This window comes from Scaptodrosophila lebanonensis, unplaced genomic scaffold, assembly GCF_003285725.1.
Source record: "Scaptodrosophila lebanonensis strain 11010-0011.00,11010-0021.00 unplaced genomic scaffold, SlebRS2 tig00000024-arrow-pilon, whole genome shotgun sequence".
NCBI classification, from domain to species: Eukaryota; Metazoa; Arthropoda; class Insecta; order Diptera; family Drosophilidae; genus Scaptodrosophila; species Scaptodrosophila lebanonensis.
This window is the reverse complement of record NW_022060538.1, coordinates 11,415,221-11,437,150: the sequence shown is the minus strand read 5'-3', so window position 1 is coordinate 11,437,150 and position 21,930 is coordinate 11,415,221. Positions and strand designations below refer to the sequence as shown.

The window sequence follows — 21,930 nt, the reverse complement described above, 5'->3', positions numbered from 1 at the left end:
TACGAATGTACTGAAATTATTTGACTATAGAATAGTACATCGATGGGGCTCCACACCAAGATTGGAATATATCTTTAGAAAGTTGTGAAAATTTCAGAAAATAAAAACACTTTTCTTAGACCCTCACTTCTTATGAGAATTGGAGTTAACCACTTACCGGAATGCTCGTACTTGTGGCGCGCCAGTGAGCTCTGTTTGGCAAAGGCCTTATCGCACTGATCGCACACAAATGGTAGATCCGGATCTCCCGCATGTCCATGCGTTTCGGCCTTGGCACGTTTGGGTTTCGGAGGCAACAGGCCACCGCCCATGCCATAATCGTCCTCGTGCGAGATGCGTGAGTCGTCATCACGCCAGGAGCGCTTCTCCGAGCCCGGACTGAGGCTAGTGCCCCGATAATCGGGCAGCTTAATACTGTTCATGAGCGGGCCGGGCGCCATCTGGTAAAGTGCATCCATGGGCATTAGGCTGCGTGGCATGGCGCCGGGCAGCATAAAGTGCGGCAGATGAGCTGCCAGGCCGGGAAAGGTGGCATTGCCGCGTGGCGTGGAACTGCCCAGCGGTTGAGCGGATTCATGTGTTGGCGGCGAGGGCGTCTGACGAGGCTGTGGCTGATGCGGTGGTGCTCCAAAGTAGAGAGCAGCGGCGGCTGCAGCGGCTGCCTGTTGCTGCTGCTTAAAGGCATGTGGCACTGAAGTACCCGATGAGGGCGATAGCGATGATGGCGATAGGGAGCATGCAGAGTTCGAAAGCTTGCGACTCAGATTGATGGCCTCCTGAAAATCCAGGGGACCATTATTCTCAGCCTGTTGTGGGGCCTCTCCGTAAAGGGGAGAGTGGATTTGCAGGCCATTGCGTTTGGGCGACAACACATCACGTTTGAGCGACAAATCCAACGGCTGATCCTCGCCACTACGCGGCACAGAAGGCTCATTGACAATATTGTTGCTGGTATTGTTGTTGTTGTTATTGTTGCTAATGCTGCTGTTGCTGTAGTTTTGCATTTTGCGTTCGCGCGAGCGATTATTCTGGAACCAGACTTGGACGACCCGAGCATCCAGCTGGAGACGTGCGGCAATCATGCGGAACTCGTCGCGACTTGGACGCGCATTTAAGGCATAATGCTGTTTCAGTTGTTGCTGCTGCTCCTCGTTGATGGCGGTGCGGACCCGCACCTTGCGCTCGCCGCTGTCGCTGCCATTGAAATCGTGACGCGTTTCCTCTGTGTCCACATGTGGCTCTTCATCGTCTTCGCCATCTGCTTCGCTGTAGCCGTGGCCATTGGGCTCTTCATGCTGCTGCTGCTGCTGCTGTTGTTGTTGTAGTTGCTGCTGCTGTTGCTGGCGCTGCTGGTATTGCTGTTCGAGCTCCTCTTTGATGTGGCAGAGCACCTTTTCGTGCTGCACGAGCTCCGTGGGATGGTTGAATTGCTTGTCGCAGCGACTACAGCGCAAGTCGGCGGCCGTGACATCGAGGGGGCTATTCTGCCGGCTCGGCAGGACGTGAGGTTCCTCCTGCTGCACCAGCAGCTGCACTTCTGGCTGCTCCTGCTCCTCTTGTTTGATGCAATTGGGCGTGACTGGTTCGCTGTTGATGACTGTGGGCGTGGGTGCGCGATTTGCCTGTTGTGTCACAGACTCATTTTCCACATGCGTCTGCTCGGGCAATGGCTGACGGGGAGTGGGTTCTCGCTCTTTGTCTTCGTTATCATCCAAATCCATCACCAGTTTTGGCTCGTCCGGTGTTTCTTCCTCATCCTTGGCTTTTAGCTCATCATCGTACAGCTCCTGCTCTTCACGCTGCTGCTGTTCCTGCTCCTGCTCCAGCTGCTGCTGTTGTTGTTGTTGCTGCTGCTGGTGGAATTGATGCTGCTGCTGCAGCAAAAGGCTTTGTATGCCAAAGGGTTGCATGCGGGGATCGAGAGCCATCTGGTAGATGGCGTTGGGGAAGGAGGATAGCAGAACATTCATGGCATTGTAGTTAGGATAGAAGGGCGGCACATTGGCGTTCAATGGAGCTGCAGCCGCTGGCGGAGCATCGTTGGCGAAGTAGATCATCGGATTAGGCAGAGTGGGTGGCAGTCCTGGCAGCGATGGCAGCTCGGGCAGCTTTTGTGTGCGCTTCCTTGGCATTTGTGGTTCTTGTTGGTGTTGCTGCTCCATCGGTGAGGAGCGTGCATTACCAGCCACATTATTGGACACATTCTTCTCGAGCGTCTTTAGCATCACACGATTGCTGTTCAGTTTCAATCCCATGCTGATACATTTCTTGGACGTCATGTGCGAGGAAAAGGAGCCGGAATGGGAGAAGCGTTTACCGCAATTGTCGCAGCCAAACGGCTTCTCGCCGGAATGAATACGCTCATGCTCCTTCAGATGATGCTTGAACTTAAAGGCCTTGTCGCATTGGAGGCACTTAAACTTGCGTAGGAGTGCAGACTCATCGTGGCTGATCATGTGGCGCTGCAGCCGGTAGACATTCGCAAACGTCTTGTTACATATTTTGCAGGTCTGTAAAAGAAGAAGAGAACAGATGGTTAATGATATTTTCCAAGTGTGTTGCTTTTGCAGTTTTCCAATCAGCATAAATCACCTTCGCTTCACTTGCTAAAAAATCTAAAAGCTCTGACGCTGCTCTATGGGTTGTTATTGCTGCTTTTAGTTTTGTTTCTATGGCTGTTTTTATGCGCATCTTTGAGGCTACGCCGACGCACAGGTAATAAAATTTGTTTAAAATAACAAAAACGTATTTATTTGTTTTTATTTCTTTCCCCGTTTTATTTTTTTGTTCCAATTTAACGGGTTTTTAATTTGCCTCAAGGCGAGACCACAAAGCATACAGCGCAGGCCACGAGCCATTTATAAAGTTTGGCAATGCCTGAGCATACATTTCTTATTATTTTTGTTCTAGCGGATTAAAAACTTTTAATAGAGGCCATAAATTATTGTTTTTTTTTTGCGCGCAGAGCAAACTTTAATTAAAACAAACATAGGGACTTAAAACGAAAACTCGCGCACAACCCGAAACCAAACGCAGTCGCCACAAGCGCCGACTAACAGAAACTAATGAAGAAAGATGATAAAACAAAACACAGCGCAAGCGCAAGTGCCAATGGGTGCGAAAGGGCTGGCGATAATATTTTACTCGACATGCCTTGCTGGTGGTAAGGACAGGTATAGAGGAGCACAAAGGTAGAAAACAAAACAAAATAAAAACAAAAAACAACAGCAAGACCATCAAATGCCCCACGCAAGGTTGCATTGCGTGCGCGCATTCTCTTACTCTCTCTCTTAATTCTTGTTTGGTTTCTTATTATTGTGCGTGCGTTTCTATCTGACTTTACAAAGTGTTGCGTAGTTTAATTAAAATCGAACTTCAATTGCGACAAAGCGCCAATAAAATGTGTTACAACAATAAACAAACGCGCGGCCGGATTGAAGAAAGCAATAAACAAAGATCATACTAAAAACAAATCAAATGTTTCAGCAGATGCTAATCAAGAAAATCAACGCCACTGTAGTCATAAAACTTTAAATGCATTTCCATGTGTGCGTGTGTGTTGTGTGTATAATTTTTGTTGTTTTATGTATAGTGTTTGATTAGTTTGGCAACAAATTGGTTCGCATCAAAGTGCAAGTTTGTTTAAAGGTAAATCTATGCAGCAAAAACAACAACAACAATAACAACAAAGTGTAGAATGACTGACGCTGATGGGTGCAGGCTCCACTTAGGCTGATGCGTTGAATGATTTGCGGTACTTTGTGTGTTGCCGCCACCGCCGCCCTCACAGTGCTGTCTGCTTCAATATGGTAACATGTGTTGCCAGACCTGCTGTCTCACCTACACTCCCCTCTGCACTCATTCTATTTAACGTTAGCTTCCTCTGCTGCTGCTGTTGTTTATGCTTTTGGCTTTGCTTTATTCTGCAGCAGCCGTTGAACTTTTGTCGCTCACCTCAGTTTTTATTTACAATTATTTTTCCGCCGTTATTCGTGCAAATATAATTAATGTGTCATTATTTTTTGTTTGTTATTGTTGTAAAGTTCATGACATTATCGGCTGTTTCGTTGTTTATCAGCAGGCGCTATAAAAGTTATTTTAATGGCGATTTAATGTGCGCGTTTAATGAGAAAACTGGACTGACCTAAAGGTTTGGTCCGGCACTTTTTTTTTGAGTTTATTAACAATGTTGTTATTTACCCAGAGAATTAAAAAAAAACTCATTTTTTAAAGTTCTTGCGTTTTTGAAGTTATGCACCTTTGGCTTGGCAGTATCAACCCTATATTATTAATTTCAAGTATGTGGATGGCATTAATATTCTAAAAATATACGAACTTAAACACGTAACCTGCTGTTAAGTAGTTCTATTGGTTTGCTTTCGTAGTGGTGGCAGTCTTCAATGTCTCACCACTGGTGCTGGACTTTGAGATCCGTTCGCACACGAGTACTTGTTGCTGTTTTTATTGTTGTTGTATTACTCAAATATTTGTATAAATTTCAATTAACTTTTGTACATATGTATGTATGTACAAATACACATATATGTATATGCTTGTACATGTATGTGTGTACATATATCTTTGCATAGTAACATTCATCGCTTTATATATGGCCGTTATTTTTTTAACCCATTGAGTCATTATTTGAATACTTTAACAATAATTTACACTCACCAAACCATCCCAATACTCATCATACATACAAATATGAATTTTTGACATGACATCATCGGGAGGGCGCGAGGCGCCCGCTTTATTAAACTACTAAAAGGCCACAAAGGCCTACATAATTAGTTTGTGCATTAACGTGACATTGTGTTTATTTATTTGGGATGTGAAAAGAAGAAATATATACATATGTACATTGTTAAATACATAATACACAATACCCTCAATTATTTTTGTTCGTGCTTAATTTGTTTATTTTGTAGTAATTTGCGCATAAAAACGACGGAAAAGTATGTTTTTCTTTAAAGAGTGAACAAAACTACAATTGGTTTTTCGTTTCGACCTATTCATGTATGTAAATGCGATGATTGAGTGAATGCTTATGATGGTAATCATGATCATTATGTTTGTTTCCGCTTCCGCCATATGTGGCTTTGTTTTTGTTGTTCCACCTGCTAAAATTAAAATGGAATTTGTTAGTGCCTGTGCCGAACGTGGAAACGAGATGGCTAGCGTCTGAAGAAACGAGTTTTAGCTTGTTGTTGGACTACCTGTTGCGCTCTCTCATATAAACACGTTATCGTGCACGAAGTTACAAACAAACAAAAACCTACTTACGCACACAAACAAAATACATACATATACATATACACGAGCGCTTGCTTTATCACGTTAAATACACAGCAACAACAACAGAGAATGAGCCAAATGTAATACGCCTACCTCAAGTGCGGGCATTAAACTGCAAATCGCGCGCTAATACGTGAAACGGTAAGCTGTACGGTAAAAACAACAATGAGAGCGCTCTTTTGTTATTGCTCTTCGTTATCAATTGAATGCGTGCATTTGTAAAGAGAGAAGCAAAGCCGCAAAAAGTAACAAATTAAAATGGCAGCCAGAAACGGATTTTGTGGTCAACGTTCGACACGCGTTTTCACAAAAGGTAAGTCAAGTCTGTACCTCAGCATGTTGGATGTGATGCGTCAGCAATTTTCTTTTCATTTGTAAATACTATACACTGTGTGTATAATCATGTACTGTATAATCATGGAATGTACTGTTATTGTGTGTATGATGGTGATGATGGTGAGTGCGGACGGAAATGGCAATTGAAGCTCCACCTTTAATATGCGCCATTAAGATGATGGCTGGTGTAGGGGGCTCTGGATGAACACAGCGGGCTTGACAATGACCGACTGACTAAACAGTCAGTGCTGCGTGTAGAGGTGTGAGTGTGTGTGTGTGTTTGTACAGTGCATGACTCAAGTGTCTGGCACTTGAGAACAAAAGGTTCATGTTGATTGATATTTATAAAAAAAGCAAAACAACTAGCGGAAAAACACTGCTAATATACTAAATATGAAGACTAATACAGCATTAAATTAATTTTTATTACCCTTTCGAAAAATTATAAACATCAAGTTCCAAAAAACTATTCATTTGTTGCTTGGAGCATTCTATCCATTAACATGTATTCTCATTTAAGATTTTACCTTTCGCATTTCTACGAACATACATAATGGGTAAAAATATGCATATAAAAAGAATTAAACTTACATATGTATATTTATTACGATAAATATTGTTTCTTCTGTTGAAGTAATAATTTAGATTGTAAAACAATGGCCCAACAACGTGCCAAAAATGGTTATATATTTGTATGTACATACATACATATGTACATATGTATGTACATATGTATGTACATATTATATTTATTTGTAATCTATTTTCGATAAGGCTCGCACACGTGTGCGCCCGCTTAAATTCAAGTTGGAAAAATTCTATGCCTGGAACGTCTTAATTGATGAAATTTCGACACAAAATTCAATTCTACGAAATGTTCTATGAATAACCAAAAAAAAAAAACTGGCAATTAAAAGCAAGTGTCTAATAGGCGGTCGCATAAATTAAAAAGGAAACCGCAAATATACTTTTTCTACAAATTCAGAATGACGTCACTGATAAGACCCGGACAATACCGTCTAGGCAAATAAGTTTTCGGACATGCACGTGGACTATTATTATTAAAAATATAATGTGGAATAATAGCACAGCGGTTGGTTGTGAGGGTTGTCTTATCGCTGCGGCCAGAAAACTGTCGGTAGTTGTACATCAATAGTCGATAGTGGTCATAAATAAGTAGCTATTTATGCGTGTGTGTGTGTGTAAGTGTTATACCTATGTGGAGGACCACACAACAGCTTCAAAGCAACATCAAACTAAATGCCACTGACGCACCGTCCACTGTGAGAGTTAATTGCTTCCGACATGGACAAGAAGCAAAGCAACCTACGAGTAATACTTGTATGCAGTATCTGACTATCTATTTGCTGTTTGCTATAAAAACACACACACACACCCACGTACACACGGCACTGCACTTGCCATAATTATAAACGTCACAACGTAGGTGGGCGCCAACAAGTGACAAAAACAACAACAACAACAGCAACAAAGAGCGACAGACATGGGCACTAATAGACAAATCAAATGAAAAAAACGGGGCGTATACATCACACACACACAGACATGTCCACAAAAATATATACATATTAGTGCCAGCACTCAAAAAAAAGTATTCTAAGATCTAAAAGATATAAATTGCCTTTAAAATATAATTTAAACTCATATTTGAGAAACTATTCCACAAATGTAAATTCAAAAAAAAAAATGATTTTCTTGAATTTAGCAAAGCGATGCTTTTTTTCCATTTACAACAACTTACTTTGGAATTTTTGACCTATTTTCTATTTGTAATGTCATTGGCACCTAGAGGTATGGAATCTAGATTAGGGGAGTGGCTCTGTTGCTTATCACTGATTGCAACTAGTACGTTCCAAATTTATCGCCACATCAGCAGCTACAGTAACCAACTGCGGGCTCAGCAAAATAGGCTGGCAGGTCGTTAACCGAAGCCCGTCCCAGTCATCTCTCGCCATATCAAAACATCAAAATTATTTTGTAATGTAAATCATAATGATGATCAAAAAGTTGTTTGTTATTTCAATTCAAATTAACAGGAATTCCATTCCTTATTTAAACTACTTGTTACATTAATTTCTGCACAAATTGTTTGCATATGTGAACATGCATTCATTTACTATTATTAAATTTTTACACGAAATCTTCAAAATATTTCTTCAGTTATAAAGAAAGAATTGAAATTTTGTAGCGAACTTTTAATGGGGGTTTATTTGAAATAAAAGTGATTTTCCACACGTTTTTCTCTGAGTGTATGTGTCTATATGTCTGCTGAAAAAGCGACACAACTAATTTGTGAAAGTATTTCATTATTTCAAGTTGCGGCGCAAACATTTTTATGCATTGAGTGACATGGGAATTTTGCTATAATAGCGCGCATAATTAGCTTGTAAAGCTAGACAGCGACAGCAGCGACGATCTGCATACATATTATATATATCAAGATATAGAAGATCCAACAGAGCAGATACCAAAATATTCGAAAAAAAGTTCAATAAAAATAAAAGCAAAAGCTTTTAAAAGCTGACACAACGTGTTGTTTTGTTAGATTGCGGCGCTTATGATTCTTGATGTTGTTGTTTTTGTTGTCTTTTTTGAAATTGACAAAACGCCACAGTCAGTAAGAAAAAACCCTACATATAGAAACGCACCTGTTGTGGACGTCGACGTCAGCATTTCCTACGCTGCTGACGAAATGCGTAACACAAATAATAATAATAAAAAAAACAGCATGAATATGAAATAAAAGGCGGTTCTCTCGGGGTTTTCACTCATCTTTTGAGGTCAGTCATAAAAATTTGTTGCAAAAATTAATATAATAACGCCACAAAAAATATTCCAAGCTGATGAAAACAGCAAAAAGGCATTGAAAAGCATAGAAAAGAATTGAATTAAGAATGTTCTACGGTTTTAATAGCAAGTGCGACCCAATTTCAAATGTCGCTTTTGCTTATCGCGCTCCCCTTTTAACAGCTGCCGCTAAAAGAAATATTATATAGTACCAATACATACATATATATGTACGTATATATGACTATATTATGATCACACGAATGCATATGCATATAAATAAGTAACAAGCTAGTCGTGCTGATTAGCGACGTTTCTGAAAAGTGAATGAATTTTGTGAATTCTACGACGTACCTTGCCTAGAAAACTAATTATTGTATATACACATATAATATGTATATGTACCTACGTACGTACTATATATCTGTATATATAAACACTGTAGTAAATCGAGACACGTTGTGACTTGCTCAAAGTTCAGTGCAGGGTTATCGTTATAAATTATATGGAAACGTAGAAAGTTGACTGATGATTTTTACGCATTGACTGGGCAAGTTTTTATTTGTTCCCGTTTGAGAAAAGGGTGCTTTGAACTCTAGAAAGCACCCCAAGGCTGGCGGACTGTCACTCGTTTCTAAAACCAAATTCAACTAAAATTAAGTACGGATTCTTGTTTAAAAAAATGTCAAATTTGAATTGAATTGGCCAGAAAGTGTTAAGCATCGGGTTTACCTTAACCTTTTACTCTCTCTCACAGGTACCTCATAATTCCAGCAAAAAAAAACCAGGTCACTGACATTTTGCTATGAAATCAAGGAAATCACTAATGTGAAATATGTTTTTTGTTTGTTTTAATTGATCGAGCAGGAAAACACTTTTCAGTTGACATTTTATGGCTACCGCATATTTGTTAAGCTTTTATGGCTAGCTGCATAAATTTCTGCAAATTTTTATAGCATGCTGCATATTTATTTTCGATTAGTTCGAACATTGCCATAAAGACAAAGACAAGACAAGCGGAAACATGCTCGAGTTTTCTCCATTTCCCATCTCTACCAGACGTCGCAGCCAACGCACGACAATTCATATTTAATTGTTTATAAATAAAACGTTTTGCTCAATGATGCGTCGCCAACGCCGTCGCCGTCGAAAACATAAAAAAGTTCAAGCGTTTTGGGTATTTGAAATAAATTTTTAGCTTAACATGCGAAATTAGTTGTGTATTAGAAAAACATAAATTAGACTCTGCAGCTGAATAAATAAACTTTATTGCGGTTGATAAAAAAATTAGCGAGCCAAAATGAAGGAAATGTTCTTGTTAGTCTGTCTGCACATAATTATGATTTCTTTTTGGCCAGCCTTAAAAGATTTTCGAGTTTTTTGTGCAACAGCTGTGCCAATATTTTAATGCAGATTTATTTCCTTAAAGTCTTTTCAACATTTTCTTTTTCCACATTTAAGCAGAAGTGAGAGAACCCTTCTTCATGTTTTGATGTGTAATTCAAGCTGTGTCCTGTAAAAGGACATAAAATGTAACAAGAAGAAATGGCCGAGGGTCAGCAATGAGACGCAAAAGATTGACCAGCTCTTAGTCTTGGGGTTTCAGTTCAGTCTGGAAGCAGGCTAGAGAGTCAAGTGTCTGCTGGCATCTTCATTAAACATATCAAGTAACAACCGCACAATAAACGTCACCAAAGAACCCACGGGACTTGAGTGTGCTGCGACTTGGGGATTTACATATGTATGTATGTATATATGTATCTATGGAATTTCCATGTGAGAAACTGCTGCAGACGCCAACACATAATTTATGATGTGCGCGGTGAAAGTTGATATAAATCTCTAGAGTAAATTTAAATTAAAAAATCCAAGAGATGTCTGGGCATGTGGTGCACGGCTTTAAAGGTGGAGGAGGTATCTCTAGGCGTATGAAGAAGAAAAAACGCGCAGGTGTGCCAAAGGCAGCACAACAGAGGAAGTAAGTGTTGCTCTGAAATAATGGCAGCTGATAATGAACAGTCTAATGATTATTTCCAAGAAAGTACTACTTATATAGACAGAGAAGAAAAACAGCACGTGTTAGTTGCTGACTTGAACTTCACAGAAACAAATAAAAAGAAGCTACAATTGAAGATAATCAAATGTATAGTGCTATTGTTATAGTTAATTTTTTAAAATATTAATTGATGGATTTTTAATACTGATTAGTGCTTTTAATATTAGGAGAAAAAAAAATATACGTTTTTAAATGTTTGCACCATTTTTAACTCTTTTGCTAGTTAGCAGCATAGTTGATGAACTCTATACCCTCAATGATTATTAAATCATATTAATTTATTGAATATTTAATACTTTTTAATACAAATTTGATACTCTTAATCATTACACTGCTACTGGGTTAACTTCATTAAATTAAATGTCATTTTGAAGGAAACTAATTATGATAATGATGGGATTGCCTTCCAAATGACAAAGCTATGTGCTTGCCTTGGAGAAAGTAATACATAGACAGACCTACTACTTATTAAAACACACTCACATTAATCACACGAGCTCGGAATTTATAGCTCGTATGTACAATTTTTCTACAACTTTTCAACTCGGCCATAAAGAGCTGAACCCAAATTTCAATAAATTCTCATTATATTATAAATGCATTTGCTTGCCATGTAAAAGTTTTTTAATTTGTTTGCTTTAATTGCAAATAATTTTTTAAGCCTTCCAACCCGAGGTCAAAGCGGCTGCTGCCGTTTGACCTTTACACATGCTCGCATTTGAGCTCCGGAAATACATAAAAAATGTGTACATTTAAAAAAGAAAAGCAAAAAAGAAGCGATTGGCTCCGCAAGGGCAGCTGCAGCATGGAGCAGAGTAAATAAATTGCCATTAATTTTTCACAGCTCCGCTCTCATCAAGTGCGGACAGACGAACTGACCACGAAAGAGTCGCGTCGCATCGCGTCGTGCCGGGACAAGCTGGACGGACGGGTGGCACACCTAAAGTGCATATAATTTTTCAATTTGAATGGTAACAGACATACTACAGTCCCACAGTCCTACTGTCGTCCCTTCAACGTCATTTTGTGGCGAGCAAAGGTGGCGACTTTTAGCGCAGCGACTGGCAAATGAATTGTGGCCAGAAAGCTTAAAAGAGTTTTTGCCCAAACAAATGTGTGCTAGAGTTGTCCGACAGAGAACCAGAAAATCTGTTAAATCTTGGATTTCATTTTAAAAATATTTTCAAAAAGCTATATAAATGAGGAAATCTCTTAACAGATAATAAAAGCGTATAGTCTTTAAAAGTTTATTCGGGAGCTTTGTGGATTTGTTAAAATTTGAATATACTTGTACAAGTTATTGGATTGTGTGTAATAAGTAGTTAGAAGTATAAAATGAATTACATTAAATACATATATTGAATTGAATAAGAATTTTACCAAAGGACTTAACTAATGTTTTAAAAAATATTTGAAAAAATTGAACCATTTCCGATATTTATAAGAAAAATGCTAGTCAGAAGTTTGACTGTCCATTACAATTCAATATAAATTAAACTTAGATATTAGAAGAAAGATAATGGTTCATATTTGGTAAGAAAGAAATGTTTTCCTTTCAATCTAACTTTTGGTGAAGCACTTTGATGAATGTTAATTAAATAATTAATTTATTGTAAATCAAGAAATATCTCTGCTGATTACAAATGCAGCTCAACAAAACACTGCTTTTAATACTTTATACAAACTAGCAAAATGTCTAGTTTATTATTTAGTTCATTATCAATGGAGTGAAACAAACGAACATTTTTTTTTTGTATTAGCAGAGTTTTTATGGACAATCATTAAATTGGTTAAATAAACGTGACAATTAATTTATTTTATTTATACGAAGGAATATTGACGAACTAGCTCATGCAGCTAGTTCTATTAGATTCCACAAACTACTATCCATATCCTCCTGTAATGGCTGTATTTTTGCCTGCATAGCAGTTAAGCAAATATTGATTTGCTGCACTTTTTCGTTTGCTGGCTGCTGCTATTGTTTTTTGTTGCTAGACTCCACACAAAAATTTATGCCCGTTGAAAGTTTACATTTGAGTTTGTCCAATAATTTATGTGTTGGCCATTATAATGGCCTCAAACCCATTTGTGCGCCCATTTTCTGCTGTTAATGATGTTGACCTTAACGACAAATGTAAAAGTTGTCAACGTATTGGCCACACCATGTCGCAACTTGCGGCCAAAAGGCCCCCTTCCCACTCCGCCACCCACATGTAATCAATTTAATGAATTTTCAATAATAATGCAAAAAATTTCGCATTGCCTACTTTTGTGCGTGATTTTTTCTGCTTTTTTTTTTTAATGAGCAAAAAGCCCAAAGTTGTTGTTTTTCTTGTAGCATATGTTTCTCGCCTCTTTGTTGTTGTTGCTGTTGTCATTTTTTTGCAGCATAATTAATTGTTTCCACACATAATAATTTAATACACGTGTAAGCACGAAACTCGCCGCCTCCTTCCCCATTGAAATGTTAAAACAACAATATTAAATAAATCAATTATATTGCAATATTTGTTGCAAGTGTTGCAACAACAACAATAGCCAAAACCATGGCATGTGTCAAGCGTGTGTTGCCATTTTGGCTTTTGCATATGTTTAAATGTTTAAATGTCATTAACAAAGCAGTAAATTATTTCGTGCGCAAAGCGAACGAAAACCCACACCAAATGCGACTCGAAGTGAGGCAACCAAAATGAGCAAAAGGATTGCAAAGTGTGGCATAAACGGGCTCCTACGCTTTTCATGCATGCAGTTTGTTCAACTTTATTAGCTTTTTGATAAAGCGTCGGCGAACGGGGCAGCTTAGGTAAATATTAATAACGTCAGGCAAGCAGACATCGCAAAAAAATACAAATAGAGGAGAAAAGTAGCACAAAGCTGGACACTGAACGAAAATATAGCTATAATTTAGTAACGAGCTGCCATTAAATGTAAAATTTTGCGTAAAATTGTCGATTTAAAAACAGTAACTATTTCAGAGGCAAAGCCATGACCAAAGAATTCGTTATTCCGACAAAGTGGTTCCAGAGAAATGTATTTTCTTGATAACAAACATAACTCTCTAACGCCTTTGTTTATTCCAACTCGACTGAAACCAGATATAGAATGAACCTAATATTATAACGTAACAATAATTATAATACATTTTATGTTGTATTCAAAATGTAATCATATTACATTTTCACTTTAGAATTCCAAACCAATTTCGCCAAGTGTAGGCAACCATCATATGAGAGCTGCATAGTCCGTTGTTATGCAACTTTTTCATAACATTTCGTAGGTAAGCGAAAACTAGCGATATGAATTTATATGCTCCTGGCTCGAGGGGTGGCCAAAAAACGTTGCAGAGGGTGGTGGGGCAGGTGGTGGCTGCAACAAAATTATAATTTATGTGGCTTTAATAGCCACAGGGCGGCCGTAAAATCAAAAGAAGGAGAAAGGTGGAAACTCGAACACACATGAGGGCGCCGCTTATCAAGAAACTTGGACCAGGGCAGGCATTTTTTTTCGTTTTTTCTTATTCTTTTTTTTTATGTTCTTGTCTGGAGCCAAGTAAGAGATGAGGAGAAAATACTGAACAGCAACAACAATAAGATATAGTAGGTAAGTGTTAGGCCTTATGGTGCTACATATCTGTATACATATGTGTGTGTGTGTGTGTTATCAGCTGCCGCCTGTAGTAACATTTATTTTAATACCTTATCAAGCAGGCAGTGCGCCGTTAAGACGAAGAAACAACGAACTGGCTACAACAGCAACAACAACAACAACAACTGCACAATTGGGAGTTATGGCTGTGACTGACAGGCATATATGTATGTGTGCCTTACACACACTTTATGATAGGTCGTAGGCCTACCGTTAAATGACGGGCGGGCATTCATGCCTGCCATCTCACTCGCACACGTGCGTTAAGGCCAACTTGTGTTCTCTCCCCTGATAATATTCTTTTACTTCTTCTTATTTCTCCTACTTTTTTCCCGTTTTCTATTTTGTGGCGCGTCATCAGCACTCGACTCGACTTGACTATGCTTCTTTTTTTTATTATAGACCCCATTGTCGTTGTTGTTGCATAGTTTGGTAAACGCCTACGTTTTATTTTATGCCCCGAGTGTGAGTGTGGGTTTTTCTTTCTTCCAACGATAGCGTGACGGTGTTTCTTATCATAGTTTATTGAGCTTGTTGTTGTTGTGTGTGGCTGCTGATAAAATAATAAATAAACTAGAACATTTTTTGTTTGCGTTACCAGTTACCAAGAAATTTATAAAACAAATCCATTCTAGTCAAAACAAAGTCTTCCATTAGTTATTAAAATGGGCTACAACTTTGTTAAATTTTTTACATTTTATGTGCAAGCAACAATTTATCGACATGCTCAGTGAACTCTTTAAGGGGGCGTTAATAACCTAATATCTGTTGATATTTTGTTAACAACAAATGACATTTTCATCAATTTTATACTAACAAGTTTCCACCCATAACGTTTAAAATAAATTGTATTTATTGGCTTAAGTATCTTAGAAAAGAAACACAGAAACGTGTAAGGCTCGCAACTTTCTTCACTGACTTAGACAGAAGAAGAGGAACATTGTTGTAAAGTTAGCCAATATCTTACTGCTCTACCAACAAAGGCAAAGTAATCTTTTAAAGGCAAAATAAAAAAACTATAAGTAAACCCCGACCGACATGCTTAAAAAATGTCCATTGCCAAAGCTGCAATGCATTTCAATCAAATTGGAATTATCAGAATTCAGTTCTTGTTTTTTATCTTAATTACTTGTATTTTTTATACTATATATATACATACATATAAATCTGTATGTACTTTGTATTATTTTTTGTTTTGCCAACAGGAAACGTGGGCACATTTATAAGGTTGTTTTGTTGCTGCGCACGGCCATTTTTGTTATCGTTGTTATCGTCATTTCCCCTTTTATGCCGCCTGCCCAAAGTGTATAAAGAAAAGAAAAAGTACAAGGCACCGAACACCCGAGTCTCCAACAAAGCCCACGCTTTGTGTTTTGAGCTGTGCAAAGATCATTTCAAGTCCAACAAAAGAGAGAAAAAAAGAGCTGCGTGTGCACAATCAGTACCAAGTCTTCGAGACTGAACTCGACTCGAACTGACTCCGCCGTCGTGCGAACAACGAAGCCTTTGCTCCGTGCCTGTGTGTGTGCGTGTGCTTCTCAGCACGCGTAACGGTAAGCGACGCAACTGGCCACCACACTAATGTGAGTGTGAGTGGGACAGCATGTCGTATGAGTAACAGCCGCTTGTTATTTACGATTATGAACTTTAACACGAGTGATAAAAAGAGAGAACAGAAACAAGTGCTGCGTTTATATAAAAATACATTTCTGGTATTTTATCAACTTGCAACGTTGCGACGTGGCCATTGCAACGGCCATGTAATGGAAAAGGCGAACTCGTAAATCGATCAGAAGAAGAAGAACAATTTAATTGTAATGTTTAAAATTTGATGAAAATGGAATAATAGTAAACGACATAGGCATAGAAATACCAAATTTGTTAAAGCCTGAATTTTGAAATTCTCTATAAAAGCTCCACTCGGCTCCCGTTCATTTAATCGCTTTAAATTGTTCACTTCATGAAGAAATTTTGGAGTAATTGTGCATTGTTTTTTGTTGCGAATGTTGGGAAAACTATTAACCACATTTAATTTCACATTTTTTGACACAAATACAAGTATGTGCAAAACAAATGCTGTTATTTTCTTTTTATTCAATTGCTGGACTAAGAGTAAGCTAGCAATTTGAAGGAAATTAAATACATACTCTCATTAGCTTGTAAAGGCATGTATAGAGTTATGAAATGCTTCTTCCGGCTTTTCCATACACCTCTTTGATCTATGTATGATGATACATTTAAGGTAGACTTTCTAGTGACATTTTGAAATTTCTTCTTTTGGCTTCTAACTAGAACACCTTTTCGATCTATTTACTGTAATTTGGTAACAATATTCTTGTCTTTTGATCTATATACGGAACATAAGTTTCTATATAGTGCGATTGTGAAATTTTTGCTCACCTGTGTCACATTCTGGGTCTGCTGCTGCTGTCCGGTGGGCGAGTGCAGCACCTCATGCTGCTCCAGTTGGTCGCGCGTTGGAAAGGCTGCCGTGCACTGCATACAGGGATAGGCGCCGCTGAGATCACCCGTCGTCGAGCCGGGACTGGAGGTGGAGCGCGCTGTAGTTAAATCCAGATCGTAGGCAGAGTTGCTGCCCACGCTGCTGTTGCTGCCATTGCCATTAAGGTGCGGGTGATGAGGGGGCAGTTGGGGCGGCAGCAGCTGACCGCTGGGCGAACTGGCCGAGCGTGCCGTTTGCATGGCCAGTGCGGCCATGAACTGGGCTCGCAGATGGACGGGCAATTGTGGGGGCGGCAGTTGGGCAAACATTTCGCTGGGGGTGAACGGTGGCGGCACCACAGTGTTGGGCGAGCACAGCGGCGATTGTTTGTTAATACTGTGAACGCTATTGCTGCTGTTGTTGTTATTATTGTTATTGTTGTGGTTGTTGTTGTTATTGTGATTCTTAGCCATCTCATTGTTGTTGTTGTTGGGCGGCGACTTTGTATATTTACGGCTGCTGCTGCCATTGCTCTGCTGCTCACAATCGTCCATCAGCTGGTCAGCGTCCTCGGCATCGCTCTCCGGCTGAGCGGGGCGCACAGCAGACGCTCCTCGACCGGACTCAAAATTGAGTTTGTCGTGCGGATGTTCGCTGGCAATGTGCTCGCTGAAGGACTGTGGAGCAAGTGGGGTAGAACTTTAGAAATGCTAGATCAAAAATGCCGGATATTATTTAAATGAAAGCCAAGCATTGAATATTGTTGAAGTATTGATTTCAATTTATTTGGACAAAAGAGCGCAACAGATTTTGTTGGCAATTGTATGGTTAAGGAGCATTGAAATTATTAAGAAAAACAGAAATTATTACATTAATATGCAAAAAACGAAAATAATACAAATATTAAACCAAAAAGTTGATCAGAAATGTCTGTGTCTCAATTTAATTTCGAAGGAATTGCAAAAAAAATCAGAAACCAAATCAATAAAATGATGAAAATAATTATTACGAGAATAGAACTTAATATTATATGTTAGAAGAAAAAGAAAATCAATAAATGATGAAAATAATTATTACGAGAATATAACTTAATGTTTTCTGTTAGAAGTGAAAAGAGTTGTAGAGAATTTGTGGCTCACCTGGAATTCTGTGAAACGCTTGTGGCATTGTGTACACTTCACAAAATAATCATCGGCGCCACCAGCCAAGGCTGTGGCATTAGCAGCATGCTCCACATGCTCCTGGCTGCCGGAATTACTGGCATTGCTATGGGCTGGATGTGCATGATGCAGACTGTTGGCCAGAGAGGGAACTGCAAGATGAAAAGAAAATAATATAAATAGGTTAGAAAATGAACAGCAATGAAATTAATTAGCTCTTTGTATGCTTTACATTTTGATTGAAATGTTTCAATATTGAATATTTTTGTTTCAAAAAGATCGCTTATAAAGGCTGTTATTGATTAAATAGTTTTAAATATATGGTAACTTACAGTGACTTTTCTATAACTTGATGATTAAGAATTAAGTTGTTCGCATTACAGCCTTGACGTACTTCAATTACTTTACTTCAATTACTAAATTATTTACTTGGGAATAGTTTGTAAAAGTCTAGCGAGATTCAATTATTTTAATTGAATTTTTATCAAACGAAAAGTTCTTCAGCTACTCTAATGGCAGTGGCAGTCATAGTAAGAATGTGTTCCAGAAAACGCCATTTTTCTCAGCAACCTCTTCATCATCATCATCGTCATCATTATTATTATCAGCAACCGTTTTAATGAAAACAAATTAACTGGAAGATCTTGCCAGGCGATAAAAAGGCAGGCAAAGAGTTAAATTAATACCACAAGGGAACGTAACGGAATAACGAACCGAGGCGAAGGCCATTTGTTAAGTTGGAGCTGAATACCGGACCTGTCTTGCCTGCCATGCCTGCCGTGCCGTGTTATTGTGTGTGAGAGAGTTATGCCCGAAGATCAACTTAATATTGCTGCAAATCAACTGTGTGCCCCGTCCTCGCCCTCGCTCCCGCGCCCTTCCCCTCACCAACCGCCAGCATGTTGGCTGTACTTTGTTGGCGTTTTCTGAGTTGCCTTCACGCAACGTTTCCACGTAAAAGGCGATGATCTCATGCGCCAATCGAAAAGCAAGCAAAAAAAAGAAAAAGAGTGGAACTGGTTTACGTTGCCATTGGCAACAACAACAACTTGAAGAGTCGACTTAATCAGTTTAAAAAAGCGTTCAAGCATGCGAAAAGGGAGAACACGACGAACGTGAACGCCAACCACACACAAAAAAGTATCTTGAAGATTGCTTTGTTCGTCAATGGCGATGGCGATGCTGATGCCGATGACGATGATGACGTTGATGACGACGACGAGGGTCAGCCAATTGCTGTACATAACACAGCACAAGTAAATAACTGAGTGCGTGTGCGTGTGTGTGAGTTGCTTGGTAAATAACCGCAAGTCGACTAAGTGAGTACACTCGAAGCAATAACTGCGCTATAATTTATAAAATTTTACCTCAAATGTGGGGAATTTGCTCCAGTTTTAGGTGCAATTAAACTTTTTAAGAATACTTTTAAAATAATAATAAGTAATGTTTGTAAAATTGAGAAAAATTGTAACTTGTTCTCTTTTGTATTCACTATAACTTATTTTATAGAGCTTCCTTTAAAATATTGCTCTATTTTCTATTCAGTATATTTCCGTTTTAGAAAGCTTCTTTTAAATATGTATAAATTTTTTTCTGCAATTTAGAAACATGATAACTTTGTCGATTTTCTTTTATATTTCCTTTTTTGCCATTATTTTGATCATCTATCTATCTTCCAAACTAAAATTCAATTTAAATTAACATTGTCCTCATTTGTTTTTTATTGCAACGGTTTTATTTAAACTTTTTAAAAGTCTATGCACATTTATTTAGTTTGTTTTAACTTAAGCCGTTGAAAAAGTTGAAGTAAAACTTTTAAATATGGTCTGTCTAGCTTACGAGTATTTCCAAAATACAAATACCTTTGAAGAATTTTAATGGCGTTTCTTCGAACTTTTTGCTGAGTTCAGATTCAAGATTATAAGTTACTTAAGCGAAAAGAACAACTTAATTACAAAAATTTAAGTTGTAGTAATTTAATAAAAAAAAGAAAATATTTTTTAGAAAGAAAAGTATTATATTGCATTGCAAGAGGTTTTTTTTCTCAGTGTAAGTTTGTTGTATGTGGTCGTTGAAGGTGATTTGGTTTCGATTCGATGTGTGTTTCTCAAAGACAGTCGGACGGGCGGACGGACGGATCCACAGACGTGTGAGCCAACGAGTGGTTCAACAAAATGGAGTTTCAAAGAAGCAGCAGGCATTGTGTATATATATCTGTATATCAGTATATACACACATACATACAAACATTCGAGTACATAGGTATATAAAAACTGTTTCTGTTTTGTTGTATTGCTCGACTGGTTGCTGCTATTTGATCGCTACCTTAATTTAAGCCAATTAACCGCCTGCAGACGAGCGTGCAACAGCAACAGCAACAACAACAACTAACAACTTGCAGTCACATGCAACGTCAGCCGCTTCGGTTGCGGCCTGTTCGTCACTAAATTAATAGCTTGGTCATACCTTTTGAGCGCGTTTGTGTGTACTCGCAGTATCTTTGGAATTGCAGTGCTTGGAAGGGGCAATCAAGAGCAATCTACAAAAGTTCGTTGCACGTTTTGTTGATCGGTATTGCCGCTATATATGTATGTACTACTATATATACACGTACGTATGTATATGTTTGTTATCACTTTCGTTTTTGTTTGCTTTCACAAACATTAATTGATATTGTTAAAGTTTGAATGAAATACACTTATAATAGATGCGGGCGAAAATATTTGAAACGAAAAGTGAATAGAAACATACTACAAGTATATAGGGGAAGCAATCATTCAATACTACTCGAAATTTCTGCATTCATTCTTCAATCTATTTTGAAGTTAAATATATTAAGAATTTTTATGGTATTATAAAGACAACTCCTACCCTTTTACAACAGCAATTAACAAATTAAACAAAATATTCTGTAAAATGAGCTACAAATAAAAAATATACGACTGAAGTAATATATTCGTTTATAGTATTTGAAGTTCTTTAAAAATGTACATCTCTATTAATTTTCTGGGCTTGTCTTCTAAGCTTGGTCTTTACACAAATGGGATAAGTGAGCAAATAGTGCCGCCCTAACCATTTGTAAAACCTAACTCTGATTTGGCAAAAGAGAAGGTCAGACTGGCAAATAATTTGCACATAAGTTTGCGGGTTTTAAAAGTGTGCCATGAAAATAATGATATTTTAATAAAAATTAGGCACTAGGCGTTAGATATGGTCAGACAGGCAATAATTTGCATATGAATTTGCCGAATTTATATTTAATTTTAATAGTACTATTTCTAATTTTTTTATTCTCTACTGAAATATAGTTTTATTCTACCAAAACTTCTTTGATATAAACTTCTCAAATCCCATATCTAAAATAAGACAAATTTGTTTTCAAATCGCTTGCATGTCTTAAATTAAATTTTCTTTAAGCATGACACCTGGTTTTCCGGGTTCAAATCTCTGGACTAGCCTTTCTCTTCTTCTGTTTGTTAACATTTTTATTTGGTTTTGTTTTTGGCACATCATTTCAGCACACTTTTATTTCTATAATCGTTCTAATTAGACCCACAACGCTGTTACAGTTTTATGACAATTTTAAATGCCATTAAAATGCAAATAAAACGACAGCTGTAGGCAGAGTGTTGAAGAAAAGCAGCGCATGTATTTCATTTATAACCCAATCTATAGCTTGTATTACATCAATGCTCTTCTGTCATATACTATATAGTTGAGTTAATAATTTCATGAAATTTATTTCTGGCTGCCTTTTTAATGACATTTTTATTAAATGAACCTGTCGCCCGTTCTGATCGTCTGTCTCGTCGCTCATCTTCATAAAATATATGCAAGTTGTAAAAATGTGAAGAAAAAAAACATTTATATATAAAGTGTTTTTATGGCTTTTTTCATCAGCATAATGGCGTCGAGTGGTTCGTGATGGCTTTGTGGTTTGTTAAGAGAGTGTGTGTGTGTGTGTGTGTGTGTGACACTCAACAAGTGTGTCACCAGCTCATTTAGTTCAATCAATTGTTCATAACAGATATTTTAACGAAACCGTTTTTACACTTTTAAACGTAATCGTAAAAGTGTGCACTCACGATATTGAAATATTGAAAGTGTCTCGCGAATTAATTTCAATTTCAATTTGTGCGCAACAAAATCAAAAAAGCAAGCAGCAGCCGAGAAATTTTTGTTGT

At 38.0% G+C, this 21,930-nt stretch overlaps 1 protein-coding gene across 2 annotated transcripts in view; it reads right to left on the bottom strand.

The window, feature by feature from the left end:
* The window catches only part of LOC115620738 (zinc finger protein 1), a 39,848-nt gene that overhangs the window by 463 nt on the left and 17,455 nt on the right, over positions 1 to 21,930 (bottom strand). The window contains exons 2-4 of one of the 2 annotated variants that reach the window (XM_030514124.1): positions 17,726 to 17,898; positions 16,544 to 17,263; positions 158 to 2,510 (exon numbers count right to left, since the gene is read on the bottom strand). In XM_030514124.1, the coding sequence (XP_030369984.1) occupies positions 158 to 2,510; positions 16,544 to 17,263; positions 17,726 to 17,898 (3,246 nt within the window). Of the gene's footprint in view, positions 1 to 157; positions 2,511 to 2,592; positions 2,772 to 16,543; positions 17,264 to 17,725; positions 17,899 to 21,930 lie in introns of those variants that run through there. The other variant, XM_030514123.1, reaches the window with a different exon arrangement.